The sequence below is a fragment of the Plecotus auritus genome, assembly GCF_963455305.1.
Source record: "Plecotus auritus genome assembly, chromosome: 7".
In the NCBI taxonomy this organism is placed as follows: domain Eukaryota; kingdom Metazoa; phylum Chordata; class Mammalia; order Chiroptera; family Vespertilionidae; genus Plecotus; species Plecotus auritus.
In genome coordinates this window covers 30,550,962-30,578,398 of record NC_137774.1, presented here as the reverse complement: position 1 = coordinate 30,578,398, position 27,437 = coordinate 30,550,962, and the positions used below count along the sequence as shown (strand labels likewise).

Below are 27,437 nucleotides of genomic sequence, written 5' to 3'. Positions count from 1 at the left end.
GGAGGAAGGAAGACAAAGAGTTAAAGAGAGATAGAGAAGCACTTATGTGAGATACATGGACTGGTTGCCTCCTATATACCCCCTGGCTGGGAATCAAACCCACAACCTCTGGTGCAAGGGATGACGCTCCAGTCAACTGAGCCACACTGGCCAGGGCTATCTTCTTTTTCTTCTTGTTTTTTTTGCACACAAGTTTGCTGTTACACTTCATAGATTCATTGGTTGATTCCTGTATGTGCCCTGACCCAGGAATGAACCTGCAACCTTGGCAGTTTAACAATATTTTACTGTAATATATTGATCCCTACAAATATTCCAAAAAGAGCACAAATATTTCCCCCCCATTTTTACAATCAGCTGCCTATTTTTCATTTTTAATCGGAGGTGGAAAACAAATGTTTGTAAATTGAAAGTTGTCATTGGGTTTAAAAATAGGGACATCTGAATAATTCTTGAAGATAACCTTGAAAAAAAGCTTGAAATATAAAATTACTATTTTAAAGCACCATACAAAAAAGAAAAAGAAAACAAACCAGACAAGGAGTAAGGTACATTTCAATTTAATCATTGTGAACACTAGTTTATAAAACTGCTGGCAAGACACGCAGACATTAGGTCGCAAAGGAGATCCAAGAATTCTTGTTCATGTCTACATATTATCTTAACTATGGAAATTTGGCTACTTTCTTTCATCACTATCACATGCATTTAAAGTTAAATACTTACCAAATTTTCAATGTCTGCTTATCCTTGCTAGGAAAGGACAGAGTTCCTTAGAAATTTACTTCACTTTAAATCTTAAAGACATAAATTGAGGGTCCATACATTGTTTAGTACTTTATCTAGAAGAATGCATCACCATTATCACATACTCAGGTAGCAATTTTCAGATTTATTTTAGAAAACTATCATTGTTCATACTAAAAAGCATTAAGAGTTGATTTTTCATTATGAGTTTACAAAGATCAGCAGGAGATATAAAGTGAAAACATCCTTAGTGTATATATTTACATAAGCTAGCATGTGGCTCAAGTCTAGAGGGGAAGGTATTAAACAAGTTATCAATTAACTAAAAATATACAGAGGCTAATTTTCACTGTTTACAGTCCCAGAAACCACTATTTCTAACCCAAGTTTTTCATGCAAGGTTAACTATGTAAGAATGCATTGGAAATTTTGAAGTCTCAGTCAAAATGAACCAATTAGCCTCCCTCAAAGAGAATCAATTAACCAACATTACCATATTTCAGGCTAGCCTCCTTCAACCTTACCCTCCGCTTAATTGCTCACAAAACACTGAAACAACAGTTTCAAGAACAGATAGGAATTCTGGTATTTAAATTTTATACCTATACAAAGTGAGAACCAAAAGAAATTTTGGTTGTCAACTAAAAAGAAAACCTTAAGCTTAAAATCACAAATGCTAGATAGTTTTGAATAAAAACCTTTTTTTCCATCTCACCAAAAGGAAATAATTTGTGTAAAAGGTTTTTTTAATCTGGTAAGTGAAGATCAGAAAAAAAAAAAAAAAAAAAAAAAACCCGAACCTACATTACTGCAGAAATGTCAAGAGGTAAAATAATCACCTTCTTAACATTCTCAATTCAGGTAATATCTAGAGTGCAGACCTAGCCAGTGGATAGAGCATTGACCTGTGGACTGAATGGTCCCGGGTTTGATTCTGGTTAGGGCACAGCCCAAGTTGCAGGCACGATCCCTAATGTGGGGCATGCAGGAGGCAGCCAATCAATAACTCATCATTGATGTTTCCATCTCTCCCTCTCCCTTCTTCTCTGAAATCAGTAACAAAATATATTTTAAACAAACAAATAATAATAAAGAGTGCAGAAATTCAGATTGCCCACTCTTTGAAGTTTCCCTTTTCTGTTAAATTTAAAAGGAAAAACTGTGATATACAAAAGTATAAAATAGTACTCACCAGAATGGCAGCTTTAAAGAGATGGTTTTAAGGAAAACCATTTCCACTGCATCTACACCATTTCTTATACAGTTTAAACTGTGAAAGGCAATGAAACTTAAGCCCTTAGGTAATTTTATATTAAAAACCAAAACAAGTGGATACCTTATGAAATATATATTTTCATCAGTTGATAAATTGAGGCTTTAAAAAAAATTTAACAACATTGATCACCATCCCACTTGCTTTTATGGGTGGACTGTCTCAATCAAATTAGACAACATTACACTTAGGTGTAAAGGTGGAAGCCATGAATCAATCAATGCTACAAACTGGAAGGATGGTTCAGGCTTTTATAAACTAAGCTGCATGCTTTATTCTTCATCTTGGTATTTTAAATTTTTATCAACGTAAGAGTATAGTATTTAAAGTTAAAGGATATTTCTCATGGATGGTTCAAGACAACAATAAACTATGGTAGACCAATGAAAACAATAATAAAAACTTGAACATCTTTTACAATCCATTACATCTCTGCTCCTCAAAAGAAATACATGGAGAATCCATCTAGATTTCTTGATGGGTAGTCAGCTTTCATTTGAATATTTAAAAAGGTTTGTTATTTTTGGTTCAAAGTAAAATAAACCCATCATGGTGGTGCACCAACAGAATAGTTTCTAGTTTACAAAAAATGAACAAAATTAGTACTTATTTACAGCAAATTACTAAAACTTTTTAAGAGCTAAAAAACCCACCACTTATCATTGCTAAAGATGAGGAAACTTTTTGGGTTGATTCATACTGTAAAAAGTTGAAAGGTAAAGAAAATACCACCACAGAAGTGACTTAAGTAAAAGACCCTGGATCCAAAGCCCTGCACTCCACAGGACATACCAAAATGAGCATATAGCTAATGGAAACTTTCACTGTCTTTTCCTTTTATGTACAATATATCTATTTAGGCTCAATGACAACCAAGTAATAAAGGAGTAGTATTACACTTTTGTTACAACGGAGATTAACAAACCTAAAGCTAATAATTTGCCCAAGTACTGGTATTTGAAAGTGTCCAATGGATCTATTATTAGTCATACTCACATTTAAGCAACTGCAGCTTTCTTCCTTGTGTGGGTTATGTGGATATGTTTGAAAAAAATAGGAACATCAGGTACTTACAGATTAAACTAACCTGTACTGGCAGGGCTGTGGGGTTTTTCTTCTCTACCAGTAAGTAGCAAATGCTGAAATTCTGCTGCTAGTTAACAAAAACACAAATTGTATTAAACTGAGGAGTTCAATCCATACTTTAAAAAGTCAATGCGCATTAAATTTCCTCAGACCCTGACATTAATACATTAAAAAAAAATTTTCCTTGCATCTTACAAAAATTACCTTACATTGGCTATTAAATGTAGTGACCTTAACAGAATGAATTAATAATAATAACACTACATATCTCTTGGACACAGCTCAATTTTAATAAAACATAATGTGTATTATGTGAAAATTTTTCTTATTCTAAAAGGGGGAAGGTCCAATATCCGGTGGTGGTGGTGGGGGGAATCTCTTAAATGTTATTTATAATTTCTTAATTTATGTATATGTAGACACACCCCACAGAGGCAATTTAACAGTTATTAATACTAATTCAATTTTTCAAAAAATTGATTTCACTTTCTGTTAAAGATTTTAAATTACAAAAATATGGGCTGAAAAGTAAATTCTATTGCTTCTCCTAGAAGTACACAGAAATAATAGCTAAAAGGGAGGCTTTGCTCACTCACTACACGCCCCTTTATGTTTTTAATTCAAACTTACAGAACTTTAATAATTCTTGTTGGATCACTTGGGTAGTTAAGCAGTGTTGTTTTATGAGTAGAGACTGGAAAATAATGCTGCAAATCTTTTCACTCTGACTATTTATAAATAAAATATTGAGAATGAGCTACATTATAACATGATTTGGTGAAAGTATTATAATAAATGCAAAACAAGAGCAGAAATGCTGTTACCTTTCATTATATTTAAAGTTCTTAAGTCTAGCAAAACTATACAATGGTCTCTCTCCCAAATAATCTGTGTGTAGTACAGTGGGGAGGACATATCACTATTAGTCTGTGTGTAGTACACACTGGGGAGGACATATCATTCTTCAATTTTATCAACGATGGGCATCAATGAATTTCATTGTCAGTTGCTAAAAATTAACCAAAGGTGAAAGCATACAGATTCTTTAAAATCCCGGACACATAAGAATGCCAAAGAGCTTGGAGAATTCCAATGAAGGACTTCCCCTTTTTACAAACACAGCATTATACAAGCCCTGACGAAATACACAGCATGCTACTGAAGGTGTGCCATATCACCACTTTACACATCATTACAGCACTTAGTATTAATAATGGGTAGGGTCCAAATAACCAATCATTACAAGTTTACTCAAATGTATCTTCTATGTAGTTAATTTCATCAAAATAAAACATATACACAAACATATTCTCACAATGTAGCTGGTGATTACATGCCTCCTAAAGAACCTAACATGAAACAGTCCTAATTTATAATGTCCAATTTGCTTGAAACAGAAATAGTTCAAACTGGCTTCAAAGAAGATCTCCTTCAGGTCTCCAATTTCTGCTCAATATAACTCCTATATCTTACTGATTGAAATATATTTTCCCCTGAGGATACATACTAATTGAATAGATTTAGAGATGGTTTAAAAATCTGAAACTATTAGTTTTAAGCTATTATTTTTCCAGAGTTGGTAAAATGAGAAGCTCTTTCTTTTATGGCCAAATTATGCAAGCAAGAATGTATACAGCCCAGGGGAGAAAAACAATGTTAATAAAATACAATTATCTTCTGAGCCTTACTAAAGAAATCTAGTTTTTAAAAAATTCTACTTTTAAAACTTATTTCCCAACAAAAATGTCAAGAATATGAAAACACTTGGAAAGGTTGAAGATTAGGGAGCTCAAAGTCCTGCTTTCCCTAGATCCTATGTATTATTTTTAATTAAATCCATAATAGGAATATCTAGATCTAAGATATTAATAGTTCTGAAAAGTCGACATTACAAAATTGTATCACCATGTTTACAACACTATATACATCACTAAAGTAACTGCTTATTTTGCCAATAAATACCACTCAGAAGCTTAAATGGTTTCTATGCTAGGAAAAAAAAGGTTATTTATTAAAATGATTCAGATGACAAAATAAGGGTTAAAAAAAAAAGCAGTACCCTTCACTAATATTCAAGCCATGAGATAGCAAGCAGAAATAATTGGGGAAATGTTTACTTACAAAAATCTGCTTTATAGTCAATAGTTTTCGAACTGAACCCCTCCCTCGTTTTAGAAGACTTTTCCATAGTTACAGTGAGATAAAACAGTTTTCATTTTGGAATTACAAACAGGTAAATACCACCTTTTAAAAAAGACATGCCTATTTATACAAATTTTAGGGTACATGTTGAATTTTTTAGAATCTCCTAACCAATACAAGTGTATATTTTATTTCAATGAAGAGGTAACTTCAACATATCCTTTTATTTATCAAGTTTTACCAGTGGAAGTAATAAACACTCGAAAGTTATGCAATTATTAAAATCGTATTCGAGTCACAGAACTACAGAGATATCAAAGAAACTAAATCTTAAATTACATATTTTGTATCATCTCCAACAAATTATGCCACCCTTAAGAAAACCCCTCTTACCTCTGATACAAGTATGTAAAACCTATTTGAATGATAATTATTTCAATGACCACTATTAGAACAAGCAGCTTTGCTCTTAAAATATTTCAGTATATTGGGAAATGGTGGTGCAACAGAAAACAACTCCAAATATGGAGTCTTAAAATGTATAATTATTGAGATTATATTTCAGTGGAATACTTCCATGACAAAATTCTCCTATTCAAACATTTAAATCTATTCCCCCATGATTCATTACAGAGAAAAGCATGAAAGTTAATTAACCAGGTGAAAACTTGGAATTCATTTAATGCATTTTTTTTCTTTATGCTTCCAAGAATTAAAATCATATAGAAACACAATACCAGGTTTGTGAAAAACGTTGTACTATATGTTGTTACTGTTCAGATGAAAATGTTATCTGGATAGAATGGTGACTCAAACACAGGAAGAAACAAAATCCAGCTTTGCGTTTTGGCCTCTCTTCCAGTTCCCTTTTTACCAGCTACAATATACAGGCATAAACACATCTTTTCTCACCAACTTAAAGCAAACTTTAGTTGGGAAACAAACATGGATACTTCTCAAGTATATAGGTTGTATAAAATATTGTTCACTAAGACTGAAAATGAACCTCAAAATAATTGTTTTGAATCCACAGTTCAATACACTAATTTTACCACATGGTACGATTTTCATTTGGCTACCTGAAAATTAGTAATCTAGCCATACTGACAGGTCTGTAATACCCAAACTTTCACTATCCCAAATGTGTAGTGTATACGCATACAGACCACACACATACCACCTTCCCACTTTTCCCAGGGCTCTACATTAACATTTGCTCTAATGTGGTGAGGTTTGAAAAATATTAAAAATCACAAGCATTTCCAGATGACCTTTCAACCTTAATGTTCAATGCGTAACGTTGGGGTTAAGAATGTGTATTTCAGTACCCAGTAACATTTCCAATAATCAAACTTATCCTTGAGGTTAAATTTAATAGTTTGAAGAGAAAGTAACCAGTAAGATTTTCCTAAAAATTGAAAGTGGAAAATTTGTTTGAAATATTTCATGCCTCCAAATCAAAAATGTCAAATTTTGTCAATTTATGAAACTGCAATATTGCAATACCAGCTTTACTGGGGCTGTTAAGATATAACATAACACAAATTATATCCAATGCTTCGTACTTATTTTTATTAACACCACAGTTAAACGTGAATATTAATATAGAGCCTTCTCTGCCAAAAGAGTATAAAAATCCTACGTTTAATTAAACGTAGGGGCCTTCACCAAACTTGCTGCAAGTTTGGGGACATAAATATCCAACAGCCATCAAGCTGTGAAAGCCCCTATAAGGAATAAAATAAATCCCACTTGCCTCAGACTGAACAGGGCAACACTGAGACTCAGCCTCAGCCTGTCCTATGGCAGGGCTATAGGAAGAAGAAAATTTTAATTTTAGAAAAACATTACCCAATTAATTTAAAAGACATGCATTTTTAAAAGATCCCAATGATCTAGCAAGCAAAGGGGAAAAAAGTAGCTCTTAAAAAAACAAAACAAAAAAAATCTACTGCCCACTATAATTCTACTCTGAGACCATAGTTATTTTTGTTGGGATCTCCCCCCACACACCTGTTTAATTAAGCTGAGTTTAAGTTCAGTATGTAACTTATCAGTGGAATGGAAGCACACTAATGAGTATTTTCCCCAATCCTAATAGTAAATGTGTGAGATAGTACTAAAATAGTAAGTACTCAAATCAAATAATAACAGTAGCCACTCAAAAGTTGTTCAACTGCTGATCTTGTTACTGCCATACAGTAGGTAGTATCTATACAATAGAAACTAGTGCCAGACAAATGTTTAATTCATTTTTGTTTTGTTAAAAAAAGGCGATTAAGCGTGGATGCAAGGCAGAGCCAAAGCTGGCAGCCTCATTAATATTGCAACTTCCTAAATTATGGCAATTACAATGCCTGTCTGAAAATATCAAGTCCCAAAAGTTGTCTCTTGTGAGGTAAGATGAATTTTACTTCAATTCAACTCCATTATTAAGGAAGCATGTGTCAAAAAAAGATTAATTCAACTAATTTGTTCCACTCATGATTTAACCACACCATGGACCCCAGAAGCAGTTAGGTAAAAGGTATTTTCTAGAAGCTAATTATGCTTTGATGCAAGCACAAATTACACTTTGAATATATCAAGTGAGCACTATCTGAGCAATATACCTACAGAACACAAGAGATGGTGTGCTTAAGTTTTAAAAGTGTCATGCATAACACTTTACTAAATTGACTTTTAATGAGAATTATACTACTTACTTAAAAGTAGTATTTTCTCCCTTCAGAACTCAAAAAGCAACAGACAAGTGACATAAAATATGTTCTCTTTGCATTAAATACAAATAAAGTTTTGCATACTTTTTGAAAGTTCAAGTCATTTTTACCTCAAAGATTTTTCAACACATGTTTTTCTTTGGCAGTATAAATGATGTGCTGCCAAATTCCAAAACTATTTCAGTAGGCAGGCACTGGAGGGGGGGACAGTATATGAAGCTCAGCTAATAGCACAAAGATGAAACGTATTCTAGGTGATACATGTCTTATACCTATACCTTCACATAAAGGTTAAAAAGAAATGTTACCATTTTCTAAGAACTTTTAACTTTATATTGAGGAAAACCTCAACTTCAGGTCCTTATATTAATAATTATACTTAGTACAGGTCACTGATATTTAAATAAGCACAAATCTACCCTTAAACGATAAAAACACTAGATGCCAAAAATGGTCAATAGGAGCTATCATTATGAGACTTACAACACAAAATACTAAATAGCAGTCACCTCTACATAATAGTTCTCCAAATACTATAATAGAATAAAAAATTTCAAATTCCCCTGTTAACCATCCTAATAGGCATAGATTCTCAGCATTACACTTTAGAATATATACTAATCCATTAACAGCACAATAATTACTCCTTGCAGCCAACCTTCTAGAAGTTTGCACCTGAAAAGCTTCTGAGGTCCATGCGGTACTGCAGTCTCAAAAATAATCAGAAGGAAATGAGTGGTCTGGCACTAGGCTCTAAATATCATCAGCAGGAAGCAGGAAATATTAAGGATTACATTTTAAATATCTAAGACATCTAACAAGTATTGACATCAAGGGGGTAAAAAGGTGACACAATATAAAGATTTCATACCCATTATGTAATGACTCATATTTATCTAAGGTTTTCTGTTAACTAAAGCACTAACATACAATTCTATATATATTGTCCAGTTTAAAACATGCAGCTAAGGACAACCTATAATTCAAAGACAGAAAGAATCCAATGATATATCAAAACTGCATTGGCAACTATGAATTTTATTATGTGGACATCTAATGTGGCATGCATCTGTACAAACCTTGCAGGCAGTGGTCCACAGCTGGGTTATGAATAAAAAGGCATAAATTTTTCTCTCATTTTATTACAATGAAGTTTAACAGTACAGAAAAAGTCACATGACCTTAGTGGGTCAGATTTCGTAAACCCTGCAACATGAGGAACTCTAAACACATTAAATATTGTTACACATTCAGACTTCCAATGTACAGGTACTTGGAAATAGTTACAGCCCTCACCAAGCTAGGTTGGGGACATGAAGTCCAACAGCATCTGAAATGCTGTGAAGGCATAACTTTACAAATAGCAATGTAAGCTTACAGAACTTGCCTTTATTAAGGTGGTATGTTCATGAAATTCCAGCGCCTTCACAATATAACGAACCAAATTTACTATACTTCACTTCTAAAAACCTAGATGAAACATGAAAAAGAAGCCATACAGTATAAATTGCAACTTCAGGAAAAGTTCCTGCTTTATTATTCCAAATAATTTTTCCCATGTAAAATAAATGTCCAATAGTTCCTGGTATGTGGGAAGATAATGTTAAAGTCACAATGAAGCCTTATTGACGGAAGCTTGGCTATATAAACAGCACAAGTTGAGAAAAGGTTTAATCTCCAAACCTATTAGATTGGATGAAGCGAGATCAGTAACGGCCACCTTGCGACATTACAGGAGGTCTCATTCCCATCGGAGGTCGAGGAGGCCCACCTTGGTAAGGGGGCACCATTGGCGGTCCCTGCCCATATGGTGGCATAGCACCAGGAAGGTAACCTGGCATGCCTTGATGATGACCACCATACTGACCTAAAAAACACATTTAAAATACAAAAAATAGATTAAGTTGGTTTGTGCATTGTACTTTTAACGATAGTATCTTCTGCAGATACATTTATTTTATGTGTAGATTCAAAAAATCCGCTAAAAACAATAAACATAAAAGAGGAATACCATGAGGCGGCATTGGGGGTCTCATTCCTTGTTGCTGTGGGATGCCTGGCTGTGGTGGCATCATAGCTCCAATTGGTCCAACTGGTGGATTACCAATGGGAGCCTGTCCTGGACGAGGAAGATTACGTTGATATTTAGGTAACTGTGCCCTTCTTTCTTCCTAAAAATAAAAAATAAGCACGATATTAAACACCTGAATACAGAGACTCATTAAGCATAAAGGCAAGCATCTAAGACCTTATTTATAAATTTTAAAAAAAGTATTCTTATTTTCCAATCAATTACTTTTGCCCCACAAACCAGTTCAACTACTTAAAATATCGATTCTTTAAGAACTAGCCATCTATTTTTGTATTTGAAGCACAGATAACGACTTTAGGATTTATAAATTGTTTCTGCAATAAAAGTTGTGAAGAAGATAATATGGTCTTCAAGGTATATGGTCTTCTACCTCACACTTCACTCTTTCTTCAATTAATTTACAAATCTATGTCTAAGTAAAATGAATTTTAAGAGTAAGAACTTATTCTTCTTTCAGAAATAATCTGGTGGGAGGAAATGCATCTAAGATCAAAACATGCACTATTCATTTTACTCTGTGGTTTTTAAAAATCAGAATGGCCAAGCCAGTGTGGCCCAGTGGTTGAGCCAGGAGGTCCTGGTTTGATTCCCAGTCTGGGCATATGCCCAGGTTGTAGGCTCGATCCTTAGTGAGGGGCATGGAGGTAGCCAAGCAATGATTCTCTCAGCACTGGTATTTCTCTTTTCTCTCTCTCACTCCTTCTCCCTTCAATAAAGGAAATCAATAAAAATATATTTAAAAAGGCAAAATGAAATTGCTTAAAAAAAAAAAAAATCAGAACGGCAGGCCCTGGTCGGTGTGGCTCAATAGATAGAGCATCGGCCCATGCACCGAAGGGTGGCGGATTCGATCCCCAGCCCTGATGTGTGTGGGAGGCAACCAATTGATGTGTGTGTGCGCGCACGCATGCGTGCACCCATGTCTCTCCCTTCACCCTTCCACTGTCTCTAAAAATCAATGGGAAAAGTATCCTCAGGTCAGGATAACAAAAATAAAAATCAGAATGGTAAAAACCACTTAGTAAGCATTAAATCAGATTAATACGACCATCATTTTACAAATTAACAATTTTCAAATGGGACAAGCTGCTACAATGATATTCAATCAAACTCTGCTAGCAAAAAAACTGTAAACAACTTACCAACGAGATATCCTCATCTGGATGGATCAACTTACTGGTTGCACTGGTTGTCGTAAGAGTAGCAGGCTTACTTGTTATTGATGCCGCTGGTTTAGCTGCAGTGCTATTTGTTGTACTAGTGGTTGAAGCTGTAGACTGTGTATAAGCAGGGAATGTAGGCTTCGGGGGTTCTGTAGTTGTTGCAGGGGTACTACTTAAGGGCTTGAAATCTGTACCAACAGGTCCTTGGACAGCTGCCTGAGCCTGTAAAACACAATTTTTCATCAACAAAACCCAAAACTGAGTATATCTACTACCAACTTAAAAATAAGACACCAACATTCAATAAAGGACCAAACTCTAAATGAAATTAAAACAAAGTTAACATGATAAATGCTCTACAAAAATCAAGAAATACTTAAGAATATCAAAATATGCTGGGTCACGATCACATCTAAAACACAGCATTGGAACAACAAAAAGGTAAGACTGAATATTTAACTTCTCAGGTGTCATCTACCTCCTCAACCAAGTTCTTTCATTTACAAAACTTTGTATTTATTCCAGGTTGATGAAATAGTTATTATCTAATGAGATAGCTTATGTTCTACTTTTACTATTCTAAATTAGTTGTTTAATTAATCTACCAAGAAAAAAAAAAAAGAAAAAAAAAAAACAACCCCAAAAGGTTAGAAATTACAGAATATAAATGCTTGGATAAATGTCAGTTACTAAGCATAATTAATATAAATCGTGACACATTAAAAATGTCCTTCAGAGGTATTAGTAATATAGTAATACAATGTTCTCTCAATTAACAATGGCTAGATGATTATAATGATCAAAATGGTTTAGAAGGATCTTTTAAGTATAAAATTACCAGTAATTAATGTGTTACTTTTTTGTAATATCCAACATCTAAAACATGTAGACAGGACAACTTTAGAACCAAATTTCCTTACATGATAGGTGATGCATTCGATTAAACAGCATAAATCAAAATAGCTTAATCATGCATCAGGCTAACCATTGGCTACTATAAGGCATTTACTGCTTACATGCTTTTAACCCTTTAGAACCATAGAAATTTGGGGTTCATTTTTTTCTGAGTTCAATTTTCAAATACAATTGATTTGTACTCCATTAATCTTACTTAATAAAAATTACATAGTATATTTTGAGGGAAAAGATTTCGTTTAAAAGTAGGGTCCAAAGGGTTAAGTTATAAAGCCATTTTAACAACTTTAAACTGCAACTTCCTGCGTACTTGTGCTGTGCTAGGAAACAGAGCTTTAGAAGATGCAGACAGACTTTCTGAATTGGATGAAGCTGTACTTGAGCTTGTTACAGGTGTCCCCATCTGTAGCATAAAAGAAAGGAAACAATGAAAAGTCTCCAAACAAATGGGTGAAAATAAGCCATGTGGTAGACTTTTTTTTTTTAGCATAGATTGCATATCTGTAAATGCAAAATATAATGCAATCAAATCTGATTTAATGAGGCAGGCAATTAATGCATTGATAATAAAGTGACAGTATGAGCCTCAAAAAAAGATTTATTCTATACCAATAAACCTAGTTAACCAGTTTCTTTTCTAAGCTAATATTTTGCAATGAGGTATTTCAAAAATACCTTAAACGGAGAGTAAAGATTGACACTTTAATCCAATTCTCTATCAATGACACAACAAAAATTTTTTGCTAAATTTAACATCTCTTGATAAACAAATTACCTACTCACCTCAAAAGCGTAAGTTAATGTGCTTCAAAAGCATTTAAAAAGTAATATTTTTAATTTAGCAACTACAAACAGGAAAAAAAGTTTAAAAAAGAAATATCTAAGGGACAGCCTTAAAGTGAAAAATAAAAGAACATACACCCCGATTTTCTAAATCAAATACATCTGCTTAATTCTGAATAAAACTGGGGAAAAAAGTAATAGACACACCAAATGTAACAGAAGCATCTTTTGCGCTTCTGAGTTCTAGAGACAAAATCAGTAGGAAATTAAGTGCGACTAAGTCAAGAGCTATTAAAAGGTGCCCTTTCAGCAAGTGTGCAGCATTGTAGTTTGTCACTGTTGTAGACTAGAAGAGCCCAACAAATGATTTATTAAGGCCTTAGGATTTTCAACTTTGGCTTTGCTTTCATTCCAGTCATAATTCAATAGGTAAAGGAGGACCACTTAACATTATCACATATTTAAGTCGCCAGAAATTAAACTTTCATTTCTAACTAAAGCTAGAATAACTAGAGTTCATAGCAATAAAAAAAATAACATACTATATTATCTCTGGCTCCAGTCAATCTTTTATGAGTCAACAAAATCAATGTATGCAAACATGAAATAGACCCTTTCTTAATATGCTTAATAAATTATACTAAAACCATAAATAAAAATTGACCTATGACAATTTCAAAGATTTCTGTAAACGACTACATTTTACCTTTAAATATAAGTGCATTCCTTTTTTAGGAATTTCACCTTACCTGTCCGGCACTGGGGAAAAGAGGCTTAGTAACTGGAGGCTGTGGAGCAGGAACTGTTGCTGTTGGTGCAGGTGGTCTATTAAGAATACCTGGTGCTGAAACAGCCTGTGCTTGAGTCATTGGAGGAATTCCAGGACGTGGAACAGGAGGGGGCATACCTGTAAAGAAGAAATGTTGGGAGGAGGACTCGGTGTTGGAAGCATTTAGTTAAGAAAAAAGTATTTCCCAAAAACTTTGCTGTTACAATACACCATATTAAAAATACTTCCATTCTACGAAGTCACTAACAATTGACTTCTGAACTCAATGAAATCCAAAGAACTTAGGCATTTGTCCCTTGAAATAACCTTGCCTCAAACTTGTCTCCAGAATTTTGTGAAATGAAAGATACCACTAGAAACCCTGTATGTGGGCAAAGCAGCAACTAAGCTTAACTGATTAAACTTCTCCTAAAATGTATGACTAGTGCATTCTTTAAACTTCAATATAACTTAAAACGTTCACTGCAGATTATCAAGTGAACACTAGTTATTCTTTAATATTTTACTTTTTAAAAATACATTTTCATTTATTTCAGAGAGGAAAGGAGAGCGAGAGGGAGAATCATTGATTGTCTGCCTCCTGCATGCTCCAACACTGGGGATCGAGCCCTCAACCTGAGCATGTGCCCTGAGTGGGAAGCGAATGTGCCCTTGATTGGAAATGTCTTAACATTTCTTACCTGGGGGCATACCAGGCATCAGAGGTGGTATTCCTGGTCCAGGTGGCATCATTCCACCCATTGGCATCATTCTGTCAGAAAGCAAATTTCAAGAAACATCTAAAGTTAATTAACAGTATATACCATAGAAAATATTTTGGCTAAATCCTGAAACAATAGATAAGACTTGAATTTGACCCCTAATATTGAAATCAAGCTGAAAGAACACACAACACACTAAAAATCCTATCAAAATAAGCCTCCTAAAAACCAGCAAACTCTTGGGTTTACCAGTAAGATGGGGGAAGAGGGAAGTCAGTCTTTGCAAAAAGTAAAATAAACCACAAAACATTTTAATACATTTAAAGTCATCAGGAATAATATATTACATGCTATTCTCGATATATACAAGAGGCCTCATATAAAATATGTGCAACTGGGAAGCAAAATCACCTTTTGTCTCACTTGAAAAATATCCACACAGAATATAAATAAAAAAGCAATTTCTATTTTAGAGTCAACAGATTTTTCAAAAGGAAAATACTGAATGTACATTGTGGGGATAAAATTTTTTTGGAGGGCACAGAAAAACTATCACAATTATTAAAGATAGTCAAAAGTAAACTGAGATTGTCTAATTTTTACTTAGATTGACTACCTAACACTATAGCATGATTTAAAAACCTCTATTTTTTTTCTCTTCCCCTAAAAGAACTCATCTTCAAATACCAATGTTCAGTGCACTTAAAAAATTTTTAAGTTTGTAAATTCTTGATTTAGGACTTTTATCAGAAGATTAACTTCTATATATTGAGTTCGTTAGAAAAAGTTTGATTACCTCCTATAAAAATAAAGCATATAATTTGGTAAAAGATTATATATTCTTTCTTAAATACCAACCCTTTTTACTAAATCCCATTACTTTTAGCAGTTCGGAGAAAATAGCTACATGTTTAGAAAATACTTATTTTATATACGGATTTATTACTATTTCCTCAAAGATGTTTTATATCCCTCCTTTCAGAGACTTGTGTCAACCAGTTTGCAAGTTTTAAGAAGTTTTAGTGAGGAAGGTTAGAAAATTTCTGAAGTCAATTGAATAGATCCCATTAAACACACAAGAAAATGACATGATTATACCTCCTGAATTACATCATGAATGAGATGCTTACATGTTTTCACCGCAAAATGACTGGGTGTATTTTCTCTGATGATGCAATCTGTGAAAATGTATGACAAAATCAAAATCTAACTGTGATTTTCAAAATACAGTGGGAAAGTGTATTGTTTACCTGTCACATCCAACAACATTTAAGTAAAAGTGATGGGCACAAGCACCTCATATTTATTTTTAGTTCTTGATGATTTGACAAATACTTAAATCATTTACAGAATTTGCTTGTCACAACCAACAGTGTCATGGACAGTTCTGAATCTCAGAAACTCAACTCTACAACCAACTACTTTAATTACACCAGATGCAATTGAAGTAGATGGCTGCCTACATACATCCTAAAACACAAAAATCTATTCTCATGAGAGACAGATTTATATTCCTCAAATTTATTGGTAGATCCTGTTATCAGACAATTTTAATATTTACAGAGCCCATACCTTTTAGAAGGAAAAAATGCAAAGTCACATTTAATTCATTTAACACTCAAGTTGAAAGATCATTACTTGGCACAAGTCCACAAGCCATTTAAAAAGTTTTCTTACCCAGGTGGCATGCCTGGCATAACTGGTGGCATTCCTGGCATCAAAGGAGGAACACCTGGCATTAATGGAGGTATGCCTATAAACAATTTCAACAACAACAAAAAAATCAAATTAATATTAAAGGTCAGGATGAAGAATATAATACTTCTAACACTGTATCAATAATATCCTAAGAATGTTAAATTGTAAGAAACCCTATGTGCTACCTGGAGGCATTCCTGGTGCTCCTGGAACTGGTGGTAGTCCTGGCTGTGCCATTGGGGGTATATAGCCTTGTTGGGGTTGAACAGGCTGTGGCTGAAATGAAGTTGAAGCTGCAGAGTCGTCATCATCATATTCATCAGAATCATCTTGCTGCTTCTTTTTTTGACTCTCTGTTAGAAAAGTTTTAATTAATTTTCCCATAGAGAAGGGGGGACGGAGAACCAAGGCAAGTTTAAGACATTCAACATTTAAAAAAATTATTTCAGTGCAACTAGCTCATAAAATTTTTCTTCCAAAAATATTTCAGTTAATATTATTCTTTACTCTTCAAATGTGTTTTCAACTTATATTAAGCAATTACCCATTCTATGACAGGTAAAAATAATTCTAAGTCAGTTTCATTAAAAAAAAAACAAACAAACAGCTTTCTATTCCACTCAAAAAGGTGAACTACGGTAAAGAGGCCTGACCTCTCTGTAATACTTTTCAAAACTAAAAGTTCCATAGGTGATTAAACAGATATCAACTGGATAGTATGTGGCTTCAAAGTCAAATTTTTAAAAAAATGTATACAATTAGTGCTTACATAAATCAAAACAAGCTACCTTTGCCAAGGCCAGGAAGCTCAGTTGGTTAGAGCATCATCCCAAAAGCCAAGGCTGGGGGTTCAATACCTGGTCAGGGCACATAAAAATCAACCAGTGAATGCATAAGTGGAACAAAATCAATGTCTCTCTTGCTCTCAAATCAATTAAAAACAAATACAAACTACCTTTATTTTCAAAGGCCTCAGCACTTGTTAATTCCACTTGGAATTCAGTTTAGAATAAAATATTTGACATGATTCAAACAGCATTATTTACTTATATATATATTAGAGGCCCAATGCACGAAATTCGTGCAAGAGTAGGCCTTCCTTCCCCCAGCTGCCAGCAGGCACCCGGGACCCAGGCTTTCTGCGCAGCCCCAGCTTCGTCCAGATGTCCAGTCTAATTAGCATATTATACTTTTATTATTATAGACTAGAGGCCTGAGCACAAATTCGTGCACAGGTGGGGGCCAATCAGGCTGGGTAAGTGGGGAAGGGGGGTGCGGTGCAGGGTGGTTGGCCAGCTGGCCCTGCCCCCTGGTCGAACTCCCAGTCAAGGGGACAATTTGCACATTAGCCTTTTATTATAGGATAGATAATACATATAAAAATCAATACACAACTTCAAAATAAGACAAAGAAAAATATAACTCAAATTGGAATTCTGAATGAATCTAACATCTACCATTAAAATTTATACTTTAAAGTAGCAATACTCTCACTAGTGAAGCTATTTTAAGAAAAAGTATACATTAATATTTACCCTGTGTTTTCTGTTCAAGAAGTCGTCTTCTTTCATCCATGTCTTTTTCTGGAATACCTTCCATACCATATATTTCCAACTCTATGTCTGTTCTCCCAGGTATTGCATTTGGTACAGCATCTATGGTCTCTTTATGCACCTAACATTAAAAAACAAACAAAAACCTCCATCAGATAGGTAAAAGTATCTCATAAAAGTATTTCAGAGAGTAATTTCAAGTCACTTAGAGACCATTTAGTATGTTGGTTAAGAGTGACTGGTTCTAGCCCTAGCTGGTTTGGCTCAGTGGATAGAGCGTCAGCCTGGGGACCAGCATGCAGGAGGCAGCAGATAAATGAGTCTCTCTCATCACTGATGTTTCTAGCTCTCTTCCTCTCCCTTCCTCTCTGAAATATATTTAAAAAAAAAAAAAATGCCCTAACCGGTTTGGCTCAGTGGATAGAGCGTCAGCCTACGGACTGAAAGGTCCCAGGTTCGATTCCGGTCAAGGGCATGTACCTTGGTTGCGGGCACATCCCCAGTAGGAGGTGTGCAGGAGGCAGCTGATCGATGTTTCTCTCTCATCGATGTTTCTAACTCTCTATCCTTCTCCCTTCCTCTCTGTAAAAAATCAATAAAATATATTAAAAAAAAAAAAAAGAAAAAGAAAAAAAAGAAATGCAATTACATCCCCAAGCACATTAACTAGTTTCACTACATTTCTAAGTGATAAGGGCAAGAATCCTATCCTATCTAATAAAGAGGGAATAAGCTAATTGACCATCACTCCGTCACAAAGATGGCTGCACCCACAGCTGAGGCCAAGTTCCCATAAGGAGCCTTAATGAGCGATCAGCAGGGACCTGAGGCTATGCCCTCCCCCACCCAGTGGGGCTTGACAGGGTACCTCAAGGCACACCCCCGCCCCAGTCTGGGCTGGGGGACCTTAGGCCACGCCCCCCATCCTGGGGCTGGGCCAAGGGATCTGAGGCTACATCCCCTGCCCAGTGGGGCTTGACAAGGGTGGGATTGGCCGGGTCTGGATCTAGCCCAATGGGGGAGGGGGGGGGCGCGCGCAGCTGGGTCTGGGTCTCACACTATTTTGAGGCGCATGTGGGTGGGCGGGGACTTGACTCTGGGTCCCATGGTGCACCCCAGACTCTGATAGGAGGAAGGTTTTCATCTACATTTTACTAATTTTCTTTTTCTTTCATCTCTGACACTTCTATTATAGAGAAAGGGCAAATAGCAATATTAAATTATTTCCTCTAATTAATCCCTTTAATGTGCACGAATTTCGTGCACCAGGCCACTAGTAAATATACTAATTAAAAGGTGTTGGAAGACCTTACCTAGGCTGGCCATGCCCCCATGGAGCAGGAGTCCCCACTGGGTTATGTGGCCAGCCTGCAAACAGCTCCTCACCCAGGCTGGCCATGCACCCATGGGGTGAGGGTCCCCGCTGGGGGGCATGGCCAGCCTGAAACAGCTATCAGCCCCTCATCCAGGGGGGCCAGGCACCCCAGCAGGAACCCCCACCCTGAAGGGAGTGTGGCCAGCTTGAAAACAGCCCTCAGCTCCTCACCCAGGCTGACCTTAACCCCATGGGGGCGTGGCCGGCCTGCAAACCACAGAACCCTTGCCCAGGCTGCCCCATCCCCCAACACAGTGGTGGGCAAACTGTGGCTCAAAAGCCACATGGGGCTCTTTGGCCCCTTGAGTGTGGCTCTTTCACAAAATACCACCGCCTGGGCAAGTCTATTTTGAAGAAGTGGCGTTAGAAGAAGTTTAAGTTTAAAAAATTTGGCTCTGTTGACTAATCAGTTTGCCGACCACTGCCCCAAGGGAACCCCCACCCTGATCCGGGACACCCTTCAGGGCAAACCAGCTGGCCCCCACCTGTGCACCAGGCCTCTATACTAATAAAAGGGTAATATGCTAAAAAAATAAATAAAAAATAAATAAAAGGTGTTGGAAGAGAAAAATAACACTATTTAGAATCTTGCCTAGTATAAGTCAGTATGGTCTCGGTTGAAAAGATAGGTGCAAGAGTGATGTAAGCCTTCTAAATTACTAATGTCCTAGGTTTATCTTCTATAAAATTGGAGGATGTCTGATTTAACTGACATACTCATCTCACAGGTTGCTCTGAAATTACAGTAAGACTATATATAAACAGAATCACTTAGTCAAAGATACTACTACTAATTTCTAAACTAATCTCCTTCCAGCTTCCCCTCCATTTTATCTTATCTTCTCTATAGTACAACTCCTTGAAAGAATGCCTCTACTTTCCCATTTTCTCCTTTTTGTAGACTAGGCAAAGAACAATTTGTATATAAGCAAAAACTGAAAAGAGCTGTAGATTTTAACACATCCATAAATAAAATTTGAAAAAGCAGTCATAATATAAAACAGAGGCTTCATGGTAACTTCTTCAGAAGTTTAATCTTTTTCAGAAGTTGACTCAATTCAGTATGCTTCTTTCTTAGAAGCCTCATCAAAATTCTCCACAAGATCTGAAACTTCATCTTCTTCTCTGGTAGCAAGTGGTGCTTTTCCATCCAGATTGTTTGGGTAGAGCTCTTTAAACTAGTTGGAGGTCTGCACCCTGATGAATTAAGATGCTAGGTAGCATCGTGTCAGCAATTTGTCTCAGCATGCCCTGTAATAGTGAAAAGTGTTCGATGCCTGATCTTTAAGGCTGTTAAAATGGATCACCGTTCCTTGGTTTGTGAACACATTCACCTCCTCAATACCCTATCTTCTTTAAGGAAAACTAAAGTCTTTTTATCATCTGATATAGCTGTTCTGTGAACTGCCTTCTGCAAACAGTTCCTTCCCCACCATTGCACACCTTGTGCCTGCAGTTTGGCCAGTTTTTCCTGGTTCATGATAGTTTCTTTCATCTTGTTGGAGAGGAAATGGGACTACAAGGGAGACTAGGGTAGATGCTTAGAAGGTCTTGAGCAGACCAGCTGAGAATAAGTGCACACTCTCTAGGACGCAAGATGGCAGCTTTCATTTTCTCTCTTTTTTTAGCCTACAGCACACTCAGTATTCCCAGGCAGCCTCTCATCCAAGTATTAACCAGGCCCGACCCTGATTAGCTTACGAGATCTGGGGCATTCAGGGTAGTATGGCTGCAGACCTCATTTTCTTTTGAAATCACTCCAATCAAACTTTCATCATCATTCTAGGAAATCACTCTCAGAAAGTGGAACAATGATCTCCACTTTGATCAATCCAATCTTAGTCCTGTTCTTACTTGGCTTACCACCAGCATTTGACATAGTCAAATTAACTCACTCTTTGAAAACACTTTCATTTGGCTTCTAGGGTACTTACTGTCTTGGTGTTCCTACCCTTTCCCTCTCCTTGAATGACTTCTTTAAAACTTCTGACCTCTAAATGCTGGCAGTGGCCCAACATGGAGTCCTTGCATTTTTCTAACTATATTCTACTAGAAGCCTGGTACACGAAAATTTAAAATTCGTGCACTCAAGGGGTGGGGCGGGGGTGTCCCCTCAGCCCAGCCTGCACCCTCTCAGAGTCCAGGAGCCCTCAGGGGATGTCCTACTGATGGCTTAGGCCCCGCCCCCACCCAATGCCCCTCCACAGCCCCTGGTCGCTGCTACCTTTCTTTCACCCTATCACCATCCCCTCCCTCTGCCCACTGGTAGCCCTTTGGCTGGCCTGGTGCTGCCTGCTCACCGGCCCCGCCCCCGCCAACTGGTCATTCGGCAGTTCGGTCGATTTGCATATTATGCTTTTATTATATACAATTCCCTAAGAGAAGACATGGCTTCAAATAGCCATCCTTATACGGTATCCTTCCAAATTTCTATTTCCACCTCCAACTCCTCTGAACTCCACTTGTAGATCCAACTGCTTATGTGACATCTCCACCTGGATAGTCAATGGATCTTTTCAAAACTAACATACCCACACTTGAAATTAACATAAAAACAATCTTGGGCCCTGGCCACTGGAGTAGCTCAGTTGGTAAACATCATCCCACACACACTGAGAGGTCACTGGTTTGATTCCCAGTCAGGACACATGCCCAGGTTGCTGGTGTGCAAGAGGCAGCCAATCTTTCCCCAAACATTGAAGTTTCTCTCCTCCTTTCCTCTAAAATCAATAAAAACACATTAAAGTCCTAGCTGGTTTGGCTCAGTGGATAGAGCGCTGGCCTGCAGACTGAAGGGTCCCAGTCAAAGGGCACATGCCCAGGTGGATGATTCTCTCTCATCATTGATGTTTCTATATTTCTCCCATCTTCCTTCCTCTCTGAAATCAATAAAAATTTATTTAAAAAAAATCTTGGTATCTTTATCCCTAAGCCTATTCTTCCTGTAGCTTTCCACATCTCAGTATGTGGTAGCGTCATTTTTCACATTGCTCAAGTCAAAAGCCTTCAGATCATCTTTCACTCCTCACTTTCTCTCATATTCCACATCTAATCCATCAGCAAATTCTGGCTCTGTCACCATCATCTTTCATCTAGAATACTCGTCTCCTAAGTGGCCTCACTGTACTCTGTAGTCTATTCTCAACCTTGCAGCCAAAATGATCCTTTAAAAAAGGTGTACCAATGCTCTGGTTTCTCTTCAGACCGTATAAATCTTTCGCCTTTTACTAAAAAGGTGTACCAGCCCTGGCCAGTGTGGTTCAGTTGATAAGAGCATCATCCCATGCACGAGGTAGGGTGCGTATGGAGACAACAGATCAATGTTTCTCTCTCTTTAAAAAAAAAAAAAGGCCTATAATGCGACAGGAATTTTTAACCCTCACCACCTAAGGAGTGAGAATATTTTTTCCATTGATTTTTAGAAAGAGTGGAGGAGAAACACGACACACATCAATTGGTGTACTCCTGCCTCAAACCACTGGGGATTGAACCTGCAAACGTGACTGGAAATCGAACCCTCGACCCTTCAGTCTGTGGGCTGATGCTCTAACCGGCCAGGGCAGATTAAGCAATTTTAATTTTCTTTTGAATAGCTACATGGGACTTAGTGACTGTCTAAGTATATAGTAGGTTCTCAAATATTTCTGCATAGGTGTTAAATTGTTGTGGTGATGTAACTAGAGTGAAGTGGAGCTATATAAACTTTTTTTTTTCAACCCAGGAGAGCAAAATCTTGTTTTAATTTACCTCCCTGCTTCCTACCAACATTATTTTCCAATAAATAGAGATCTGCTCATCTCAGAACTTTATAAGGTCCAACTAGGCAAAAATTCAGGCAGCTCTAAAATTGGCAAAAGTAGAATAACACATAATGGTATTGATGAGCTCTTTAAAAATTACAAAGCTCTCCTTACATAGTAGTAAAAAGATTCAAGAAACCAAGAAACTATTAAATGTAATAATACCACTCCAAAAGAGATCAAGGAATAAATTCTTAATATAAACCTGAACCCAGGCAACAGATTATAACAAATCCTTCAATGGCAGTGAGTAATGGCAGCTAATTATGTACTAATTCTTACGGGATCAGAACTGGTGAGACTGCCCACAAATTTATTTATTTTTTAATACATTTTATTGATTTTTTACAGAGAGGAAGGGAGAGGGAGAGAGAGTTAGAAACATTGATGAGAGAGAAACATCAATCAGCTGCCTCCTGCACGCCCCCTACTGGGGATGTGCCCGCAACCAAGGTACATGCCCTTGACCAGAATCGAACCCGGGACCCTTCAGTCCGCAGGCTGACCCTCTATCCACTGAGCCACACCGGTTAGGGCTGCCCATAAATTTAAATCATTGATCCCTGCTTTTTTAACTCAAGTGCTGAGATATATCTTGTGATCTCAACGTGTCACCAATCTATCCTTAGAATGAAAGATAATTTAAGCCCTAACTGGTTTTGCTCAGTGGATAGAGCGTTGGCCTGTGGACTGAAGGGTCCCAGATTCGATTCTGGTCAAGGGCACATGCCTGGGTTGCGGGCTCGATTCCCAGTAGGGAACGCGCTGGAAGTAGCCGATCAATGATTCTCATCATTGATGTTTCTCTCCCTCGCCCATCCTCTCTGAAATCAATAAAGAAATATATTTTAAAAAAAGATAATTTAAATTTAAAAAATCCTATCCCAGTAGTTGGCAAACTGCAGCTTGCGAGCCACATGCGGCTCTTTGGCCCCTTGAGTGTGGCTCTTCCACAAAATACCATGGCCTGGGCGAGTCTATTTTGAAGAAGTGGCGTTAGAAGTTGTTTAAAAAATTTGGCTCTCAAAAGAAATTTCGATCATTGTACTGTTGATATTTGGCTCTGTTGACTAATGAGTTTGCCGACCACTGTCCTATCCTATATAAACCTATATAATAAAGACCTAATATGCTAATTAGACCAAACAGCAGAACGACAGTCCCGATGAAGCCGGGGCTGCAAGAGCAGAGCCCCTTGCACGAATTTCGTGCATCAGGCCTCTAGTCCTATCCTATATAATAAAAGGGTAATATGCAAATTGACCCTAATGGTGGAACAACCAGTCGCTATGATGCGCACTGACCACCAGGGGGCAGATGCTCAACGCAGGAACTGCCCTCTGGTGGTCAGTGCAGTTCCACAGGGGGGAGCATTGCTCAGCCAGAAGCTGGCTCATGGCTGGCCAGCACAGCGGCAGTGGCAGGAGCCTCTCCCGCCTCTGCGGCAGCGCTAAAGATGCCCAACTAACGGCCCAAGCTGGCAGGTGGACATCCCCCGAGGGCTCCCGGGCTGCCAGAGGGATGTCTGACTGCCAGCTTAGGCCCAATTCCCCAGGGAGTGGACCTAAGTTGGCAGATGGACATCCCGAGGGCTCCTGGACTGAGAGTGGGCTCAGGCTGGGCTGAGGGGGACACCCCCAAGTGCACAAATTTATAGTATACCTATAAAACTCTAAACATAAAGGAATCGTTTCTCTTTTCGATGGCTAAAGAACAGGTGTGCTGCCCTCGCTGGTTTGGCTCAGTGGAGAGTGTCAGTCCTAGGTTCGATTCCCAGTCAGGGCACATGCCCAGGTTTCAGGCTGAATCCCCAGCCCCCAGTGTGGGGAGTACAGGAGGCAGTCAATCAGTGATTCTCTCTCATCACTGATATTTCTATCTCTCTCCCCCTCTCCCATCCTCTCTGAAATCAATTAAAAAACAACACAGGTGTGTTTTCTTAAGCTGATTGGTCATTTAATCTGATCTTTTGCAATAAACAACAAAAATATCCTACAATTGTCAAAGAAATGAACATTCTTAATTTCCCCCTAATGTTGTTTCCTTATCATAAGGAAGTAAAAATTAAATACAGGAGTAAAATCCTTACCTGCATGCAATGTATAGCCAAGCCAGGTCCTGTGTACAACTTCTTATGACATATATGGCACTTAAAATGTTTTGCTTTTTGGTGCTGTATAAGGATCTTCTCATCATCAAAATCTCTATTACAGTACCTGATCAAGAGTGTTAAGGCACAAAAATAACATAATGACAATGCCTATTAAAAAAAACCCTGCCCTATGATAAGTGAATAGCAATAACATTAAAATAGAGAAACAGGTAAAAGCAAAAAGGCACTTTACAGAAACTTTGCTTTTGATATTATACAATTAGGGATTAACTTGCCATGGAATTTCTTGGAAGCCCATACTCCATCACCCCTAAACACATTTTAACATAGTTTTTTTTTAATTTTTGTGTTTAACAGATTTATATGAAATTAACTCTTCTTTTGTTCACTATTTCAACATTTACAAATGCATATTGTGGATTAGAGGGGTTCAAAGTTAAAAATAAAATCCCCAACTTTATATCAAGACAGATTTAGAAATAGAATTCATTCATTAGATAATTAAAAATAATCGAAAAATAAAGATTTACCTAATGTTTAGAATTTAAGTTTCTTTTAGAATCTAAAAATAAGTTCATAGTGAATGACACAAATTAACCTATAAAGTTGTTTGCAATCCCCTATGAACTTATGTTGCCAAGGAACGTATTTAAACTTAATGAGTTACATCCATAAAGCAGAATTACCTCAATAGTAGTAAGATTCCCCTAAAAGAATATTACAAAATCCGCGACCGTTCAACTATTCAAAGCTAGCTAAATAAGATACAAAAATCTCCACCCTGAAAAAGAAAGCTTCTTCAAGACTAAAGCGCCAGTTAGCGAGACGCGGAAGCTCGTTCTTCCCCCGCCACACACATCCCGCGCAAAAAAAAAAAAAAAAAAAAAAAGGGTGTGTGTGGGGGGGGATGATTTGAAATCCGAGTTGACGAAACCATCGATTCTTTAAAAATAAAAACACGGAAAAAAGTAGCTGACTGGCTCCGGAAGCTTTCCCCTAATCAGCCATAGCGTCAATCAGAGTATTTTACTTGAAGAAAACCCCTTTGTTGAATCGTCACCAAAACCACGGGGTACAGCAGAATAGTCCTTAGGGGACACTGTCCTTGACGGAGGGGTCCTAGCCGCCTCCCAGCGGGTCAACGCTCGCACCAAACCTGGAATCTCCTGAGTCACCGAGTCCAACGCCCCACAACTGGCAGATCCTTTCACCCTAGAGACCCCATTTTCCTAAAAGACTTCGCAAATCTGCCTCCAGCCGCCAAGTTACCCACCCCCAGGCCTAGATCCCAGACACTCTCCGCCATAGGCCAAAACCAGGCCTCCCATTCCCCGTCACCAACAACCGGCGCCGCAGCGCGGCCGCGACTTCAAACTGACAAAGGATACCAGCACCACGGCTTCAGCTGCTTCTTCTTCTTACGACCCATAACTGCGCTCTACTGATAAAGTAAAAAGGGAGGAGAAAATAAGCAGGAAAAACGAGGCGAAAGTCGCTCACTCTTCAGACCCAACGGCCACCACGGCGTCCCACAGGAAACAGACACAAAATGGCCGACGCCCTCGCTCGCTGCTCTGCCTCCCGTCAGGCACTGCGGCCGGAGGCGGTGCCAGGCAGGGGCGGGTCACATGACGCAGCCCTCCGCCCTGAGTGGGTGGGGACTCGCAGCCTGAGAGGCGGCCGCCATCTTGTCTGTTTCAGTGGCCTCCCGCAGTCGCTGGCTGTGCTTGTTGATCCCTTCGGGTTTCTTTGTAAAGGAGCCGGCTGCCTAGGTATGCCGAGAAACTCGCGAATTGAAGGGGAAATCTGAGGGGAGGGACTGAAAATATTACCAGCGTCATTAAAGGTAGACTACAAATAAAGGTTCATTGAGGCAGCGCCCAATTTTCAATTCTGCTTTCATTGCCCGGATTAATCCTTTCTGAACTAAGTGTTGGACATTTGCTTACTTAAATGTTGAGTCAAAGAAGTCGCAGTCACAGCTTGGTGACAGATGAGCGAGCCGCAAGGGGTCAGCGCGGTGCCGAGGGACTCGAGGTGCTGGGAGGCCTCCGAAGAAAGCCCTTCCACGTGGCGGTGATTGGTTACCAGGAAAGGTATCCTGGCCCAGCAGCCGGTGTGGCTGGTGGCTGAGCATCGACCTTTGAACCAGGAGGTCACGATTCTCGGTCAGGGAACGTACTTGGGGATCCCCAGTGTGGGGTATGCAGGAGGCAGCCAATCAGTGATTCTCATCACTGATGTTTCTCTCTCCCCCTCTTCTCCTTTCCTCTGAAATCAATAAAAAAATATTTTTAATGTGATTTTTTAAAAATATTTTTTATTGATATTTTACAGAGAGGAAGGGAGAGGGATAGAGAGCTAGAAACATCGATGAGAGAGAAAAATCGATCAGCCGCCTCCTGCACACCTCCCACTGGGGATGTGCCCGCAAACAAGGTACATGCCCTTGACCGGAATCGAACCCGGGACCCTTCAGTCTGCAG

General features: G+C 37.9%; 1 protein-coding gene across 8 annotated transcripts; it reads right to left on the bottom strand.

Moving 5' to 3' along the window:
* Window positions 1-872: 872 nt before the first annotated feature.
* ZNF207 (zinc finger protein 207) lies at window positions 873-26,559 on the bottom strand. Of its 8 annotated transcripts, none has more exons than XR_013961060.1 (15): window positions 26,340-26,532; window positions 24,928-25,054; window positions 17,646-17,784; window positions 16,296-16,463; window positions 16,090-16,165; window positions 15,543-15,590; window positions 14,392-14,462; window positions 13,671-13,828; window positions 12,449-12,541; window positions 11,203-11,445; window positions 9,980-10,139; window positions 9,652-9,835; window positions 9,356-9,438; window positions 7,005-7,059; window positions 873-3,173 (listed from the first exon to the last, which is right to left on the bottom strand). XR_013961060.1 is itself a non-coding variant. In XM_080677564.1 (12 exons), the coding sequence occupies exons 1-12, from the start codon at window positions 26,378-26,380 to the stop codon at window positions 9,675-9,677; spliced, it is 1,485 nt and encodes a 494-aa protein (XP_080533690.1). In that variant the 5' UTR covers window positions 26,381-26,537; the 3' UTR covers window positions 8,987-9,674. The 8 variants fall into 8 exon arrangements, 4 of the variants coding, with proteins under 4 accessions (XP_080533690.1, XP_080533691.1, XP_080533692.1 ...); XR_013961061.1 differs by having other exon boundaries at window positions 873-3,170; XR_013961058.1 differs by lacking the exon at window positions 15,543-15,590 and having other exon boundaries at window positions 26,340-26,537.
* Window positions 26,560-27,437: the final 878 nt, after the last annotated feature.